The following is an 18116-nucleotide window of genomic DNA, read 5'->3' as shown; positions in this document are numbered from 1 at the left end:
TGGTTGTTTTTAGAGTTCTTTTTAAATTAGTTTCAAAATTATATTTTTTCCCAATTACATGTAGATATAGTTTTTAATAATAGTTTTCTGACATTTTATGGTCCATATTTGTCCCACACTCCCCCCCTCCTGAGACAGTAGGTAATATGGGTATATGTGGTAGTAGATAATATGGATATATGTGGGCAATCATGCAATACATATTTCCATTTTCCTCTTGTTGTAGCCCTGGTAGTATTCACCTAGGCTGGATTCTTTGTCCCCAGCTCACTCTTTTTTCTTTTTCTTTTTTTTTAAACTCTTACCTTCCATTTTGGAACCAATACTGTGTATTGGTTCCAAGATGGAAGAGTGGTAAGGACTAGGCAGTGGAGGTTAAGTGACTTGACCAGGGTCACACAGCTGGGAAGTGTCTGAGGTCAGATTTGAACCTAGGACCTCCCATCTCTAGGCCTGGTTCTCAATCTACTGAGCTACCCAGCTGCCCCGTTTTTAAAAACAATATAAGAATCCAAAGCCCAGAAAAGTTAGGTGATTTTCTCGAAGTAACCTCAGAATCCACACCAGTAGAGACAGGTTTAGAAGTTGGATATATTTCTTCCAATTCTCAGTCCAGGGTTCTTTCCTTTGTCCCATTATTTACAATCCACTCAACTAGAGTATAATCTGCTACTCTTGCATCCCAACTCTAGGTATCTCTGCCTGGTGGACAGCCTGGTCCTTCACTGGTAGAACGAAGTATCACCTTGCTATTTTTTTAATACCTTGCCTCTGGCCCAAAATAGGTGTAAGCTGATAAATAACTTGCAATTATCAGAGCTGACATATTTAGGCAGGTGCCAAAGCCTATGAGTAATTTGGAGCTTTTGAGGCTGACACATGCCTTAAGGTACAGGTACCACAGCTGCTGTTGAAGCTTTATATGTTGAAAAACCTTGTTTAAATATTCATGGATATCAGGAAATTTGTATTTGTTTTTTAGAATGAATTATTAATAAGACTGTCAGGGAAAAAAAACCCTTGAATTTATAAAACATAAGCTTAAACATAAAATAGTCATGTTATCCTGAAAGAATATACATTCAGAAGTACAACAACGGATGGTATTCTGTTTAGAACAAACATAGTGTGTCTTTTCCACTTGGAAGAGTCAAGAGGAATGGTAACCATATTCAGTAGATTCTGGATTGTACATATTAAAGAAGAAACTAGCAAAGATAATTGAAACCCGCTTAATCTCCAAATCTAATTTGAGTCAGTAAAGCAGTTTCTCCCCAGTCCTGAATGCAACTCTTTCTCAAGCCACTTGCAAGCAGTAAACTGGCACTTCCCGAAGACTCTTCTTTGGTGAGTCCTCAAATGGTCAAAGAGGGAGGAAGGAATAGGAGGAAAAGGAAAAGTGATCTACACAATCAGAGCAGTGAGTGATTGAGATGCTTGTGATTCCTAACAAAATCACAGAATCCAGGGGGTTTATATTGGGGAAAGATCTTATTAGTCAAACGATCAAAAAACATTTATGAAGCAACTATTATCTGCCAGTCATATGCTAAGCACTAGAGAAACAGAAAGGCGAAAAAGAAAGTCCTACCCTCAAGAAGCTTACAAAGTAAGACTGCTTCATCAAATGAAGAGATTCTATAGTTTTGTTTTTCCATAAGCAGTCCAAGTTTTGTTTGAAGATTTCTACAATGGGAGATCCCATAAATTCTCTAAGCAAATTTTCCACTCTTGACTTTTTGATAGTTCTACTTGCAAACAAAATAAGCATAGGAGAAAAAGTATAGTCATTAAAAACATATGCTACTATTCCTTATAGATCCAAACTAGATATTATTTTGAAAAATATTATAGAATCTCAGAGTTGAAAAAAATAAAAAATAAATGAATGAAAGAGGTAAAGAATGACTGATTAAGCACCTACTATATACCACACTCTGCTAAGCACCTTACATATCTCATTGATTTTTATGATAATCCTGGGAGTTAAATATTCATATCCCTAATCGAGGAAACTCAGGAAAACACAGTCCATGTAAATCTTATGACTGGGTTATAAAGTAAGTAGCTGAGATCAGATTGGAACTCCATCTTCCTGACTTTAAGTCCCATCATCTATTCACTGATCCACCTTAACTGGCCCTCTGATCAGCAAATGTCGTAAAGGCTGTTCTTAAAGGCATTGAGAAAAGGGGAACATATTGCCTCCCAAGTCAGTTCTTTCTATTTGAGAATTGCTACTAATTATTAGGGAATCTTTCCTTACCTCTAGCCTAAATGTACTTCTTACCATGCCCGTCCATTGCTCCTGCTTTTGTCTTATGAGGTCAGACACAACAGCAGTCTTTCATAGGCTTGAAGATTCTAAACATAACATCTCCATGTTTTTCAAGTGGTCTACCAGACTACAAGAAAATTTCTGGTTTTCTTCCCTCTGCTCCTCTTAAGAAAGCCTTGGATGGCATTAGTGTTGGCAGCTGCATTTATCGAACTTGTCATTCACTAAAATTCTCAGATCTTTTTTCACGGAAATTATTGTCTAGCCAGGCCTCCCTCTTCTTTTATGTTTACAGTTGATATCTAGGTTTCTTTCTGCTCTGGAGCCCATGATAAGATGTACCTTGAAGGCTTTTGCAATGGGCATAACAGTAATTAACTTCTCGTTTCCAAATTCATCATGGACTTAACATTATCTTTTTTTTAACCCTTACCTTTTGTCTTGGAAGTGATACTAAGTATTGATTCCAAGGCAGAAGAGCAGTAAAGGCTAGACCAGTGTTGGCAGGTATTGGCACATGTGCCCAATAGGCACTTGGGGAGCTGCTCCTTTCCCTCTCTTCCCAGCACCTGAGGACATTTTTTGCATGCCCTACCCCTCTGACTGACCACCCAAAGCAAGAACTTCTTCCCTCCACTCTTTTGGGTAATGGGTGGGTGGAGGGCTCCTCTGGGAACTCAAACCTACACCAACCTGGGCTAGTCAATGGGGGTTAAGTGATTTGCCCAGGGCCACACACCTAAGATGAGTCTGGGAACAGATTTGAACCCAGGACCTTTCATCTGCAGGCCCTGCACTCTGAGCCACCTAACTTCCCCTACATATCTATTAAATAGCTGTTCAGTCAGTATTTAAATTTTTTTAAATTAGGATTTAAGAAAAGATTTTTACATTTTTTCATGTCACATTTTTTTCAGGAGGACCCTTCTCAATCAGCCTTCTTAATATCAGACTTCCATTCACCTATCTTAAAAATAATAGCCATATCTGTACCTTCTTTCCCTCCTTGAGCATTCTTTCTAATGATATCCTTTGAAAACTAAAGCAAGAATGCAAGTTCAGGCTAGTCTCTGCTTTGGAGCAAATATAGTGTTATTTAAAGGAAAGCAGCAAGACTACTCCAAGAATTCTTCCCTTCAATTAAAACAAAAATAAAACCCAATAAGCCCAATGATTTAGATCAGTCCACTAAATTTGTGGCTGTACCTGGAAGAAAGGAATTGAGACTCCTGCTCAAAATCTCTTGAGCTCTTTACTGTGAAATGAAAGGGAGTCATAGCCTGGAAAGAGGTGAAAGTCATTCTAGGCTTTAGATTCATTCTTCTGCTAAGGGTGAATGAGGAATCTAATGGACACAATTCAGATAAATAATTACTGAAATGAAATTATTTCAAGATATGGTTTGAAATACAATATATATATATGTGTATATATATATATATATATATGTATATGAGAGAGAGAGAGAGAGAGATTTTTTGTAGGACTAAATGTACTATATCATAACAAACCAGGGACCTAAGGTATGGGAAGTTCCATTGTTAAGTTTTCAAAATGTTATATGGTAGAAACAATCCTGGTCTTGAAGTCATGTTGACTTGTGTTTAAACCCTGCCTCTGATCCTTATTTGCTGAATGAACATCATCTCCCTAAGCTTCAATTTCCTCATCCTTAAAATGGAGCTAATAATACCCATAGTACCTTCCTCTTTGGGCTGTTGTGAGGCTCAGATGAGTTTATGCAAATTTTAAAGTGCTATGTAAATGTAAATTATTATTACTATTACTATTACTGCCATTGTCATCATTATTCAATGATAGGAAGTCCTGATGCCTGAATGATTAGGTTAAGACCCAAATATCTATAAGAGTCACAGTCTGCCTAAATTTCTTTTGGTTACATGGCAGTGAGGGTCATTCTCTTTTGTGTAAAAGACTATTCTAAAGTATCTAATGAAGGAAAAACATGAGTTTTCAGTCTGAAGTTTTTTATACTCTACCAAACTCTGGTCCTTGTGAGACTCTCTTTAAGACTATAGGCAAACGTTCTTTCTTAGCTTGCTGAAATTTCTTGGGAAAAAAAAAATAATCAAATCATTTTTTCTTTTGTGTGCATTCAATAGATAAGCAAAAAATGAGTTGCTTGGGCAAAGCAAACACTTAGATATTTAAATATTAACTGAATCCCTTTGAACTTACTGTAAATATTAGAGCTTTATTGTTTTCGAAAATGTTAGCATGCCCCACTCCAGAATCTTAAAGGTGCTACCTGATATATGTGGGTGGGGATCTGGGCTGCCTGAATAATTACCCTTGGGGGAAAAGAGATAAAGTCAATCTCTTTTCTCCTCTTTTTTTCTTTATGCTTGACTATTTTTGATAGAATATATTTTTATTTTTATTTTTGTGCATTGTGTGCATATTGGTAGTATTTTGGGGGGTGGAGAGTCTGGTCAGTGGTAGCAAGTGTTGTTATCAGTGGGTATTTTTTACCTGATTCCTAAGGGCAGGTGAAAGAAATGGCTAAAATAAAACTCCTTTCATCTTCTATAGTTATGGATGTTTTTGATTCCAGGAACATTCAGGACAGGTCCTTCCTTAAAGTTTACAACAAGGATCCTGCACATGCATTCAATCACACACCCAAAACTATGAATGGAGATATGAGGGTAAGTGCCTGAATTCCGTTTGTAATTTTTCTCTTCATGTGTGTTAAGCCGCTTTCTTCCTGTCTTAAACTGTTTGCATGTTCATGCTCCCTCCGGGGCAATTTGCTGCTCTTCCAGTCTGGTGATTCATTAGCTTGTTGCAAACTGTTACCGAAGTTGAACAACAGCTTTCTGACTTCCTTGTGACTTAGAACAAAGTAACTGACATTTGTAGAATTCGTACCATGTCCTCAGTTATATCTACGTAGGAGGTTTAGCCATGTGCTATCTCATAAGACGCCATTTTGCATAGAACTTGAGACATTTTTGATTCAATGGACTATTATATTAGATGTGCTTTACCCATACTAAGATGGCAGTTTTCCATTTTCCTCTTCTTCGATGAGACATTTAACCAAGTAAGAGTATTGAACCTTCTAATGTGTCCTAATGTGAACCTTCTAACATATGCTAAGTCTCAGTTTTCTGAGGGAATAAATGAATGCTAAAGCATTTATTAAGCCCTTATCATGTACCTGGCACTTGGCTAAATTTTGGGAATCCATACATGAAATAGACGATTACTGCCCTCCAGGAGCTCATACTCTTAAGTTGTACAAAACATGACAATTTGGTCAAGGGCACAAAAGATTGATCCCCTTTCAGTTACTCCTTCCAATGAAGCACAACAGAGAAATTATCATGACTGGGACTCCTTAAAAGGATCATGGGAAATTCTGATATCGCCTAGGGTTTGTTTGAAGGCAAAAACTAAGGTGGAGGAGCCTTAGGGTAAATCACATGGTTGCACAAGAGATTATCTGTTAAATCATTTAACATGTACCAAGCACTGGACTATATTGAGAATCCACTTTCTGCTCCATAAATTTACATTCTGGGCTTCAGACTTTGACTTCAGAATTTGACAATTACTCTAGTGAACTGAGCAGGGGAATTCTATGAGATGAGAAGGTTTTATTATAGGTGAGTTACACAGCAGTGTGCTGCCTTACAACTAAAATGAAGTTCTCTACCATGAGAAAACTGTTACATGAGAGTGAAGATCTATTTGGGTCAGGATGTAAGAAAGAGAAGCCAGCAGATTCCATTGAAACTCCAGGAAGAAAATATATGTAACCACAAAGTGGAATATGAGTGATGACTTGTTACAGGAATCGAGCCCATGGTGTTTTTTTCTCTTAATTTTGAGGAATGAGTCTACTATTCACTTAGCCGCTGCCTTCAAACCATTGGGAGGCTTAGGGTTGTGATGTTTGCTGTATTTACACTTTAAATATAAAACAAGATGATGTGTTTACAAGAAGCATCTAGGTGATTTGGTGGATTGAGAGCCTGGACTGGAGACCAGTGGACCTAGGTTAAAACATGGCCTCAGATACATTCTAGCTATGTGACCTTGGGCAAGTCATTTAACCTCAGATACCTAGCCCTTATTGTTCCTCTACCCTAGAACTGATATGTATTATCAATTCTAAGACTAAAGGTAGTGCTTTTATTTGTTTAAAAAATTATGTGAATATACTTGTGTCCTATAATTAACCAAACATGCTTTATGAACCAGATGTGTCAAACATGCCAGTAGCACTGCCAGGAAATGCAAAAGCAGATTAAAATGTAATTGGGAAATACATAAGCAAAAGAAAAAGAGAATTGAATAGAAATAATGTTAATTTGTGATTTTCTAGGTCAATATGTACCAGAAGGCATTTGTTTCTCTTTGTGTTTAACCCTAATGCTGTAGGCTAGGTGGTGTAGGTCTCCTCATTCTTTATTAGCTTGCCATTTTCATTCTCAGGGCTGTTTCTAGAAGGCTCAGTTCCCATAAGTCTTTGCTGCCTGTCATCTCTATCCCCTTGGAAAGGGAACCTTACCAGTTCTCTGAGTTTTCTTTCTGGGATTTAAAATGATCCTCATGTAGCAGCCCTAGAAGAGTCTCTGAAAAGCTTGTTAATGGCTGGTTAGGACACCTGTTTTAACTCCCAAACAGATGTGAGACCTCGATAAGGATTGGCAGGGAACATATAGAGAATCAAATATTAACCATATGCACGAGATTGATTATCATGAAACAGGATTTTTGGCTTGAGGATTCTAGGTACTTCTGCCTTTATATGAGACCCTTGTGACTATTTGTTCTGAATGAGCTTCATTCTGATTAAATACTTACCTGTTTGTAGAAGAAACAATCAAATGCTCAGCTCTTTATACTACTATCCCCAAAAGAACACCAAACACAACCAGAAGGCAGGACTTGATTTTTTAGAAGTCTGCTTCAGCAAAGAGATTGTAGACAGTTTTAGAGTCAGGCAAGTGCCATAATGAAAACAAGGGAATGAACTCTTTTATTTCCTTTTATCCAAACTCAGTTGTATGAGATCATCTCACAAACTGACCCCTACTGATCCTGAAAACTAATGGAAGCTCAGTTTACTCATATCGAAATATCAATATTGAAGCAGCTAGGTAGCACAGTGGATAGAATGCCAAGCCTGGAGTTAAAAGGACCCGCATTCAAATACAACCTTAGATGCTTCCTAGCTGTGCGATCTTACGCAACTCACTTAACCCCAATTACCTTGTCTTTGCTGCTCTTCTGCCTTAGAACTGATACTAAAACAGAAAGGGAAGGGAAGGGAAGAGAAAGGAAGAGATGAGAAGGAGGAAGGATAGAAGAAATGAAGGAAGGGAGGAAGGAAGGAAGGAAGGAAGGAAGGAAGGAAGGAAGGAAGGAAGGAAGGAAGGAGAGAAAAAAAGGAAGGAAGGAGAGAGAAATACCAATATGTCTCCCCTTCATTGAAAGGATCAATTTGTTGGAATTATCTCTTGTTCCCTTAGAAAACAGGGTCTGTCCTACAGAAAGGGAATGGAATGTCTATATTCACTTTTCCTAATATTCCCAATTATAAGAAGGGAATTTATTTCAAAATAATTTTTATTGATTGCTTTTGTTTTTCTATCAACTACATTTCCCATTTCCTTTTTTTCCCCCCGGAGAGCCATACTTTTAAAGCAAAAGACACCAACATATCAAAATGATTGGATGTTATATTCATTGTTCTATCTCCATGGTCCCCCATTTCTGCAGAGATTCCTGAGAAATGGTTTCTCATATCTCTTCCTTGGATCTAAGCTTGTTCATAATTTCACAGCCCTCAGTTTTGACAGTTTTATTGTTATTGTTTTTTTCCATTTATGCATTCCCATGCCTCTCTGGATTCATCATATTCATTGTTTTTTAAAGTACAATAATATTCTATTGCATTTGTGTACATTTAGGCATTCTCCAATCAGTGGGGATTTCCCATTCCTTGAGACACCAAAAAAGTCCCACCATAAATATTTTTGGCATATATGATGCCTTTCTTTTTTGTCATTTAGCTCCTTAAGGAAGGAATTTTAAAAGATGGTGGACCTGTAGAACAGAGTTCAATTAGATGCCTCAAGGTTGTTAGGAGGTAGGAGAGTTTTTATTCTCCTATTTTCAGGTAAAGCATGGTAAGGAAGGAATTTGCTTGTGGCTATGCTTATGAGTCACTTACTGGAGCTCTAAGCTTGATGTCATTAGAGCTTCACTCAACAATCTCTTCTGGCAGACTGGGACAAAAAATCACAGCTGCAGGCTCCTTACAAGTAAATTTATACCCCTGGAAAGTATAGTCTGGGATGGGCTACAAGGGGAGGGAGGTAAGGGTGAGCAGTACCAACACTGGAGCTTTGAAGCAGCCTCTGAAACACTCCTTAAACACCAAATTAAATCTCATGTCATTAAACAAAAAATGTTAGAATGTATGTTCAGACTGTATCATCTCCTGGAGCATTCAGTGGAAAATACTGGTATTACTTGGGAAACACAGAATGCCTGCATCAGCCCTGAAGTTATAGGCCTCTGAGCACAGACAAAGTATATACTTGGTGGTGGGAATGCTTGTCTTTTTGTACACCGAATATCTCAATCTGTGCATTTTTGAGGCCTGACTATTTTATGTGACTCTAATGGAATTGAGAAGGCAGTGTCATGTTATTGGAGAGAAGGCTAGACTTGGAGTCAGGAAGAATTGGGTTTTGAATCCCACATCTGATATTTGCCTAACTCTGTGGTAGCTTGGACAATTCATCAATCAATCAGTAAGCATTTATTAAACATTTCTGTTGTGTCAAACACTGTGCTAGGTGCTAGAGATCCTAAGACAGCAATGAAATATCTATCGTCTGTTCTCAAGGAGCTTATGTTCTCTCAGAAGAGACATGGACATGGATATAGAAAAATGCATGGGGTAAACTGCTTAAAATCCCTGAGCATCATCTTCCCAAATTATAAAATGGGGCTAATAAAACCTGTGGTGCTATCATGAAGATCAAATGAGATAATGCATTTACAGCACTTTGCAAGTCACCATCCTTGGCTCCCCCGTTCCCTTTCAGATGTCTTCCCAACCCCATTCTGATCATCTGCTTGCTAACTCCTATTATGTCTCCTTTAAAAGACTACCACCCAACTAGTTCAAACTCTCACTACATGTCACCAAGACTGTTGTAAGTGTTCCTACGTGCTCCCCTGCCTCTACATCTCTTCCAATCCATAGTATATGCTATTGACAAATTGTAGTTCAAATCATGTAACTCCTAAATGTTAATGGCTCCCTTTTGCCTGCCAGTTTAAGTCTACACTCCTAATCCTAGAATTCAAAGCCTTTCACAACCCTGACTCCAGTCACCCATTGTATCCTTATATCCTTATATCCTGACTCCAACTGTCCTCCAAACACCAAGGTGGATTTCTCCCCATTGCTGCTTACCTTTTGTTTTCATGCCTTTCCGTCTAGCTAAAGTAAATGCCTTGCAACATCCTACCTGTCCTTCAAGACCCAGATCAAATGCTCCCTCTTCCTTGAAGTGTTCCTTTATTTGTCACAACTAGAAGAGCTCACTTCCTGTCTTATGGAACTCAATACTGATGATCATGTTACCTACGTGGTTTATGTTGGAGAATGCCTAGAGGTTTGTCATTTTTGTCCGCAGCACATTATCTGTACAGTGTGTATGGAATACATCATTTGCCTTATTTTTATTTTTTATAGACAAAGAAGCAGGTTCAGAGAAGTTAAAGGACAAAGCACAAGGCTGGAATTAGAGCTCCAGGTCTTCTTGTTCTTTGTCGATTACCCTGTACTGACTTTATTTTCCACAAGCTGCCATCTATTATAGTCAATTTCTACGTCTTAGAAATGCACATTTGTGTATGTGTGTATGTCTGTGTGGGTATATCTGGATATTGAATATCCATATAGGTTATTAGATTTCCAAATATATATTATATGATGTCCATATAGATCTTACATCCATCCTAGTAGAAATGTCTGGTAGTCACAGGGACTCCCCAAATCTTCCCTTTCTAATTCCTTTCCCTTTCCTCTAGCTGCTGCCTGAGACTGTCCCCACCCCCTCTGGGTCTGATTCTTACCTGATTTGTAACAGAATCTGCTATGGCAGGCCTGATGGTGTGAGATGGAGATGGGAGGGTAACTTTCTCCTTCCAGCCCTCACTACTGTCATTGGTTCTGCCAGCCCTGGCAGAGGACTTGTAAGTAATCAGATCCCACTACCACTTCAACAGGTCTTCTTTAGCTTGAGTGTGATTCAGTGGAAAGATTCCTGGACTGAGGACATCTGGGTTTGAATCCAGATGAGACTCTTAGTAACTATCACCTTCTCCAAGTCACTATGCCTCTCTGAATCACAGTCTAATTCGATGACCAGCATTATTTTGGCTCAAAGACTTGTTATAAGGAAAATTTTTTGTAAGCATAACAGAAATGGAACGTTATTGTTATTATTAGCATGAAAAATTCTGATCTTTCCTAAAATCTTATAAGGTGATGCCCAGAGTAGCTATAACCTGTTTAAAAGCAAGGATTCTGTGTGTGTGTGTGCCTAGCCCATAATAATCACAGACACTCAATAAATGTTTGTCTAATTTAATAACCTGATTGTGCTGTTTCTCAAAAAAATTTGATTCTTACTTCAGTCCTTCATGATTTACAGTCCATGATTTAACACATAGCTATCCCCTCATCTCCCTGTAAGAGATCTAAATTTTAAAAAAGAGCAGGCATGAGACAGGCTAAGCTTTGTTGTTTTTCCTCTTGTTCCGCTAGAGTAGAGAGTTGCTAGGGGACCTATGGGATTTCAGAGAACTTAGCCTTTGTTTTTTAATTTTAATGGAAGATGTTGAAATGTAGAGACATGATCATTAACATCTGGTTGGGAGGGTTGAAGATATATTCTGGGCCTGGGGACTTGTCCGTCCATTCATAACTCATTGAAGATGAGTGGTTAAGTTTTAGGAATGATTTGTCCTGGACTATAAAAGATGATCAAGAGAATAGCTTTAGGGATATCCTGAAGCCATTCTATACACAAAACTAATTGTTACATTAGAGTCTGTTGGACTCTTTACCCACTTGTGAAAGAAATCTAGATGTGAATTATAGCCTAAAATTCCCAGAGGAGGCGATGAGCCGAGACATGACTTTAGGGATAGCCCTTTGGCCCCAGGCTAACAAAACCCTCCACTTGGTGTTCTGGGGTATGAATTACACTAAGAGTAAAAACAGTATTAAAAATCGAGAGTTCCAGATAACTGTACGAATTCTATATGCTACAGTGGGCCAGGGAAGGAGAGAAACCATCATGGTTTGTAGCATCAAACTACTAGAATGGAGATACTAAGAGAATGAGGCCGACTAGTCTCTAGGATCCATGCTAGGAAATTAAGGGGATAAACATGGGAGCCAATAGGGATCAAGAGGAATTTGTTGACACTATCTGGAAATTCCCTACCCCTTTTTGCTACAATGGTAAAATACTTCCCATTTGCCTGACACATATATATATATATATATATATATATATATATATATAAGGTGATCTGAATTTTCTTTCCTATCCCCCAAATCCCAGTCCCCATATAGAGGGTTGCTGTTGTCATCCTACCTTGTTTGCCTGGTGTTAAATTTTTCAAACTTTCATTAGTGCATTTCATCTACTAATTGATAAAAGCTAATTCTTCAGTTCCTTGAACCTAAAGGTGTCAGGCTTTTTATGGTCTAGATTCACAAACCAAAAAGCTTTTTCCTTAGATCTGTAATAAGAGCTTACATTTACTTAGTGCTTTAATGTTTGCTTAGAGCTTTTATGTACACAATCTCAGTTGAGAGGCAACTGAGTAGTGTCTAGCCTGATCTTCCTGTGTTCAAATGTGGCCTCAGATAGTTATAGCAGTGTGATCTTTACCAATACAGCTAAGTGGCACAAAGAATAGAGCACTGAGCCTGGAGGCACAAAGACTCCTCTTCCTGAGTTCAAATTTCGTCTCATTTACTCACTAGCTCTGTGATTCTGGGCAAGTCAGTTAACCTTGTTTGCCTCAGTTTCCTCATCTGTAAAATAAACTGGAGAAGGAAATGTCAAGCCACCTAGAATCTTTGCCAAGAAAACCCCACATGGGATCCCAAATAGTCAAATACGACTAAAATGACTGAACAACAACAACAAATCTCACGTGAGCCCCACAACAATTTTACCAGATACTATTAGTATCCCTATTTTACTGTTGAGAAATTAAGGCTAAGGGAATTTGTTAAATGACTTTCCCAGGGTCTTACAGCCAATAAATAATGGGAGTAGAATTCAAACCCTAGTCCTCAATCTTCGGGGCCAGCAACCTTTCCATCCTGCTGTATTACTCCGCCGCCGATCCCTCTAAATAGCCAAATTTCACCAGTCCTTAGTGCGTCTTTGGTCAGCTGGCACCCTGCCAGAAAAGAATGAAGGCTTTGGAATAGGCGAGGCAATAACATCACTGTGAATGTCTGAAGCATTGTCTCATTGTCCTTCTCAACTGTTTGACAGCCCTGCCTGCATTTCATTATATGCTCGAGTTAGCACTGCTGAAATCGCTTTAAAATGATGTACAAAATTATCTCCTTCTCATGCCGAGGACTTTTCCCAGCCAGTCAAAAGGTGCATCTCCTACAAACGGAGAGAGAAGCGTTTTTATCGGGATCATTAGTTATGCAAACACATGTGGATACCTGGTTGGCCAGGGTTCCGGAGAACACACCCTACCTCACTGCGCTGAAGTTATGAAACCTTTTTTTTTTTTAAAGGGAAATCTCTAATCTCTACACATCTGACGTACAGCTTCCCAGGGCAACATCTCTCTCCCCAGTCTGGGAGGCTGCTGGGTTTTCCTGACACTTTTTTTTTTTTGTCATTCAGAGGTTATGACAACACAAGACATATTGTATTTATAAATATCACGTGTTTCCTCGTTATGGCTCGCAGCGTCTGCCAGACAGAACACATGGAAGAAACATTTCTCGTTAGCTCAGCATTGGTTTTAGTTATGCTGATTTCCGGGACAGGGAAAATGCCTTCCTCCTCAGATTTAGCTTTCAGAGAGTAGGAGCAAAACCCCCGAATGTCCGTGAAATAGTCTTAATGAGGGAGGCTACTGCGCCTTTAAACCGCATATTTTAACTAAAGGCTTCCTTCTGGAAGGGGGGGAAAAATCCCAGCCCAAACCAGAAAACCCAAGCTGTGCCTTTAGTCCATGTAGAAAGACTGAACTGGAAGCTTTGGGAGGCTTTCAACGTCTGTGTGTCTAGAAAGTTTTTTGTTTTTTTTCCCAAGGAAGAAAAGGTTCATAGAAGATGTAAGGTAAGAGCTCGATTTTCATAATCTTCAGAAACCTTTTGCCGTGCCATCGGATACTTAGATCAAATTGATTTTTAAGTATTCTGTGTCAAAATGAAAAAAAATATATACTTTTGGTAGCTCTTAATAATCCAGTGTACTTTTGAAACTTTTAAATGAGGTTTAAATAATATATATGTATATATAATAAAAAATGCAACTTAGAAGGAAATATATTCCTTATGGGCTATGAATCTCTTAAAATATTTGCCTAAATTGTGGTATGCTTTTCCTGATCTATGCATTTTCTAAACTAGTTGTTCATTAAGGTAGTCAATGAGTTAACATGTCAGGATCACTTAATCAGACAGAGCCTGTTGGTTGCTGTCAGTTTTGTGACAGTTTCCCATGTTTTTAATGAGATGCTAATCTATTATCGGCACACATGGAAACTGAAGGAATGCTATATTCAATGGGAAATGAAGATCTCCATTCACAATCTATGAAAATCAACTGACTTAGAGTTTACTTTGTAAGGGAAACTAGTTTGATGGCCAAATTTTAAAATCAAATCCTATCTTGTTTTGAAAACAAATTGTCAGCTTGGACCTTATGAACTAGCATACTGAGAACCAATGCTTCCATGGTTCTAACTACCATCTTAATTATGTTGGTTTTCATAAATGAGGGGATCGGGCTCATTTTCAGTAATTGCTGTGCCAGGGCTAAAGCTAGGAATGGTTAAATGGCTTCTTTTTGTAACTTATCATCAGCCTAGCACACTGCCTTGCCTGTGGTTCCAGTGGGCGTGTGTCTCAGTTTCAAGAAAAGAAAAGTATATGTTTTAGCAAGTTGTTGCAAAAGGAATATCCTTTGTCTGACCACATGCTCCAATTTTTGGTTTGGAAAATATGGTCGCTGTGCACATAATAAGCCTAAAACAAGTATACTTTTTGCTGAATTGAATTGAAGTATCTTTTTAAAGGACCGTAATGAGAGAGTTGTCTTTCAAGCATCTCCTTTAGTATGTAGGTACTTACATGGTGAGAGACAGCACAGTTCTAGAGATAAAAGACAGCCTTGGAATCAGAAAAACCCGCGTGCATTTTCTGCTCAGATACATGCTAGCTAATCTCTCAACTAGGTAGCACAGTGGATGGAGTGTGGAGCCTTGAGTCAGGAAGCCCCAAGTTCAGATCCAATCTCAGTTACTTATTAGCCCTGAGTAAATCACTTAACACTTTGCCTCAGTTTCTTCAAATGTACAATGGCAATCATAATAGCACGTACTTCTCAGAGATGGTGAGGTTTAAATGAAATAATATCTAGTAAGCACTTAAGCCTCATGTCTTACACATAGTAGGTGCTTAATAAATATTTGTTTCCTTCCCCGTTAGCACCTCAAGTGGCTTTCTAAACCTCCACATTAACACAAAATTTTTGTGTTGCTGACCTTCATTGTTAAAGGGAGATTACACAATCTTTATCCCTTTCCTCTCCACTTCATGTGTGTATATTTAGATCAATGACTGTTAATGCTTGAGACATTTTTCTGTTCATCTTCGTATCTGTCAGATGGTTAGCTGGGAAGATCCTTTAGCAAGTTTGATATTCTCCATTTAATATCTGAAACACTATACGTGAGGACTCAACCATTCTCCCAAGATCATATGAGTCAGGATATTACAGAAAAGAAAGCATTTCTTCTGGCTCCATTCTCAGCTGCCAACCCTGCTTTCTATAGTCTCAATAAATTGAAGTCAAAAGCTGTATCTGGGCTCCATGGCTAGCTCTCAGTTCTTACTAGCTATGTCATACAAGTCATTCTACCTCAAAGTCTTAGCTTCTTAATCTATAAAATATGGATTCTTGTACTATCTGCCTTCCAGGGCTTCGAAAACTCCTTCTTTATACAAGTGAGCCAAATGATTTATACAATTTGCAAAATACTTTTTTTTTAACAAATCTAATGTCAAAGAGTCATAGAATCTGAGCTGGAAGAGATCTCACAAACCATCCAGTCCAATCTCTACTTTTTTACAGATGAGGAAACTCATCAGTTCTGATGAGTTTTTGAAAAGTGACTTATCCCAAGGTCACAAAATAAATGTGGGAGCTCTGATGTGAAATCAGAGCATCTGACTCCCAATTCAGTGTTCTTTCCACTGTTTCAGGATCAACCTGTTCTCTGCCCAGAATCTCAACTAAACCTGATCCCCAGTGAAATGAATGAGCAACAGTCTAACCAATTGGAGTTAGGGGTTGGGAGGGACTTGTGTTTTGTCACCTGGACGCAGGGATTCTTTCCCCTTTCCTACAGAGACCTGGCTACAGTATTGTTTTCTTCATTCCTTTCTATGTGGTGTCACACCATAAAGATTTGTATTCTTGGGAAAACAGCAAAGTTGTTGTTTTTCAACTTGGAGAGAAAGTTGCATGCCTTCAAATGGAGATTAGAGCTACTGGCTGAGCTACAGGGAAGGGGAGGGAGCAGACTGCTTCTGGGTTCTCAGATGCTAAAGTTTACACTTTGGGAAGGCAATACAGCTATTTGATTTTGCCTCCTTTCTAGGAGCCTTGCAATGAATTCTGTGTTCAACCTCCTGTCTTTCTCTCTTTCCCAGCACCAACTCTCCTCCCAACCCCCCTCCCAGATTAAGACATCAACTCATCAGTATAAATATCCTGGTGATTTGTGATGTGAAGGTAATTACTGCCAACCACATCACCCAAGAACACAGCTGCTCATCACAGACCCAGAAATAGGGATTCTAAGATCAAGGCAAAGTACCCCACTACCAAAACATTCCTTAAGGAATTTTGATCCCTTTTTAAATATTAAACTCTGATCCTCTCTCCTTTCTTTGCCCTTAGGAAAGTTCCCAGCTGAAATGACTATTAAGCACCAACTATGTTTTCCAGTCCAATGGTACACACCTAGAATTTTTGCTAATTTGTGAAACTTAGGCTAAAGATTCACTTGGATTGTGGGAGTTCTTAGATGCAGTAAGATGATCCTATTAGATTTCTCACAAAGTCCAGCAACCAATATGGTAAGACTCCTGTGACAGAGGGCCTTCACCAAGTTCCCTAAGGAGGGGTGAACCATCTCAAATATGAAATAAAATATATCAAAGCTCCCTGTGTCAATGAGCAGTGAGATCAGGCCCCTGAGTGACTGCTGTTGTGTCCAGCTTAAGGGAGATCATCAGGTCCAATTCTTCTCCTGCTCTCCTCCATCTCCCCCTAAAAAAGGATTTACAGTGGTTCTTGGATAAATTTTGGGGATATAAAAAACCCCAGATATCTGCCCACAAGGTACTTACTTTCTACTGGGGGAAAAAAAAGGAAATACGAATAAGCAAACATTGTTTATAAAGTAATATTTTGGTGTGAGAATTCTAGCACCCAAGATCAAGAGAACAAATCAGATGATATTTGTGCTGAGCTTTGAAGGAAACAGAAAAATTTTCCTCATAGGAGGAAAGAGTACATTCCAGAAGACCTTATAACCTGTGGAGTAAATGGTCCCTCCAATAATGTAGATTGCAGCCCCTCCATGTTTTCTTGTCCTGTGTGACTCTTGTCTCTGTTCTCTTACAAGTTCTCCAAAGAATAGCCACCCACCACTTTGTTGGTCTTGTGGATATCTTGATATTTTACCCTTCTTGATTTTCATCTGTAGACATAGCTAGCATTGGGGATGGTTGATAAATGGCTGTTTAAGTGAACAACAGAAAAGACTGCCCCCACCACAAATACTGGTTTCTAGGTATGTGGGAAAACCAAATTTGTTGTGAAGCATCTTACTGAATTTTGTGCCCAATTATAAAACCCTTATTGATAGCCATTACCTTCTTCCACAATAGGCTATGATACTTTCAGTTTGAAAATGAAATTGAATATACTCAAGAATATCTATTTGGGGGGGTTCAGAAAGGGAAATGGTAAAACTTTTGGTATACTTGCAATGTGAGGGAGGGAGGCAGCCCAGGTGTAGAGTCCCAGCGTTCTCCTTGAAATCTGGAAGGCTCACCTCTAATAGGTGTAAGTCATTTAATTTCCCAGGTTCCAGGCACCTCTTTAAGACTTGTAGAACAGCTGTGGATCTTTCTAGGAGAGAGTATCCTCACTGGAAGTTCTTGACACCTATGGTAGCAGAAGTATAGATGACATAGAAATTGATCTTATGTTATCTAGTGTTAGAATAGTCACGCAAAGATCATTTTAGAAGGCTGAACTAGATTCCTCTGTTGTGGTATTGTATAAAATTAAGGGTTCTGCCACTCTAAAGAGTTTGGGAGCTACTTTTCTAGCTCATTAAAGTCACATTTTTGCCAGTAGAGTAGCAGTTGGTCAAGTTATAGACTGACTAGTTAAGGAGTTTTTCTTGTGTGTGAACCACTGTGCCATGCACTGAGGAGACAAGGACCAGGAGAATAAGCTCATAGAATGTTAAAGGTAGAAGGGAC

At 38.7% G+C, this 18116-nt stretch overlaps 1 protein-coding gene across 23 annotated transcripts in view; it reads left to right on the top strand.

Annotated features, from left to right (window-relative positions):
• The window catches only part of KIAA1217 (KIAA1217 ortholog), a 1016332-nt gene that overhangs the window by 868423 nt on the left and 129793 nt on the right, over nucleotides 1-18116 (top strand). For 21 of the 23 annotated variants that reach the window (XM_056800101.1, XM_056800103.1, XM_056800095.1 and 18 more), the window contains one exon: nucleotides 4854-4947. In XM_056800101.1, the coding sequence (XP_056656079.1) occupies nucleotides 4854-4947 (94 nt within the window). Of the gene's footprint in view, nucleotides 1-4853; nucleotides 4948-12039; nucleotides 13669-18116 lie in introns of those variants that run through there. The other 2 variants (XM_056800108.1, XM_056800116.1) reach the window with 2 other exon arrangements.

The sequence above is a fragment of the Monodelphis domestica genome, chromosome 5 (genome assembly GCF_027887165.1).
Source record: "Monodelphis domestica isolate mMonDom1 chromosome 5, mMonDom1.pri, whole genome shotgun sequence".
NCBI classification, from domain to species: domain Eukaryota; kingdom Metazoa; phylum Chordata; class Mammalia; order Didelphimorphia; family Didelphidae; genus Monodelphis; species Monodelphis domestica.
This window is presented reverse-complemented; position numbering and strand designations above follow the sequence as displayed.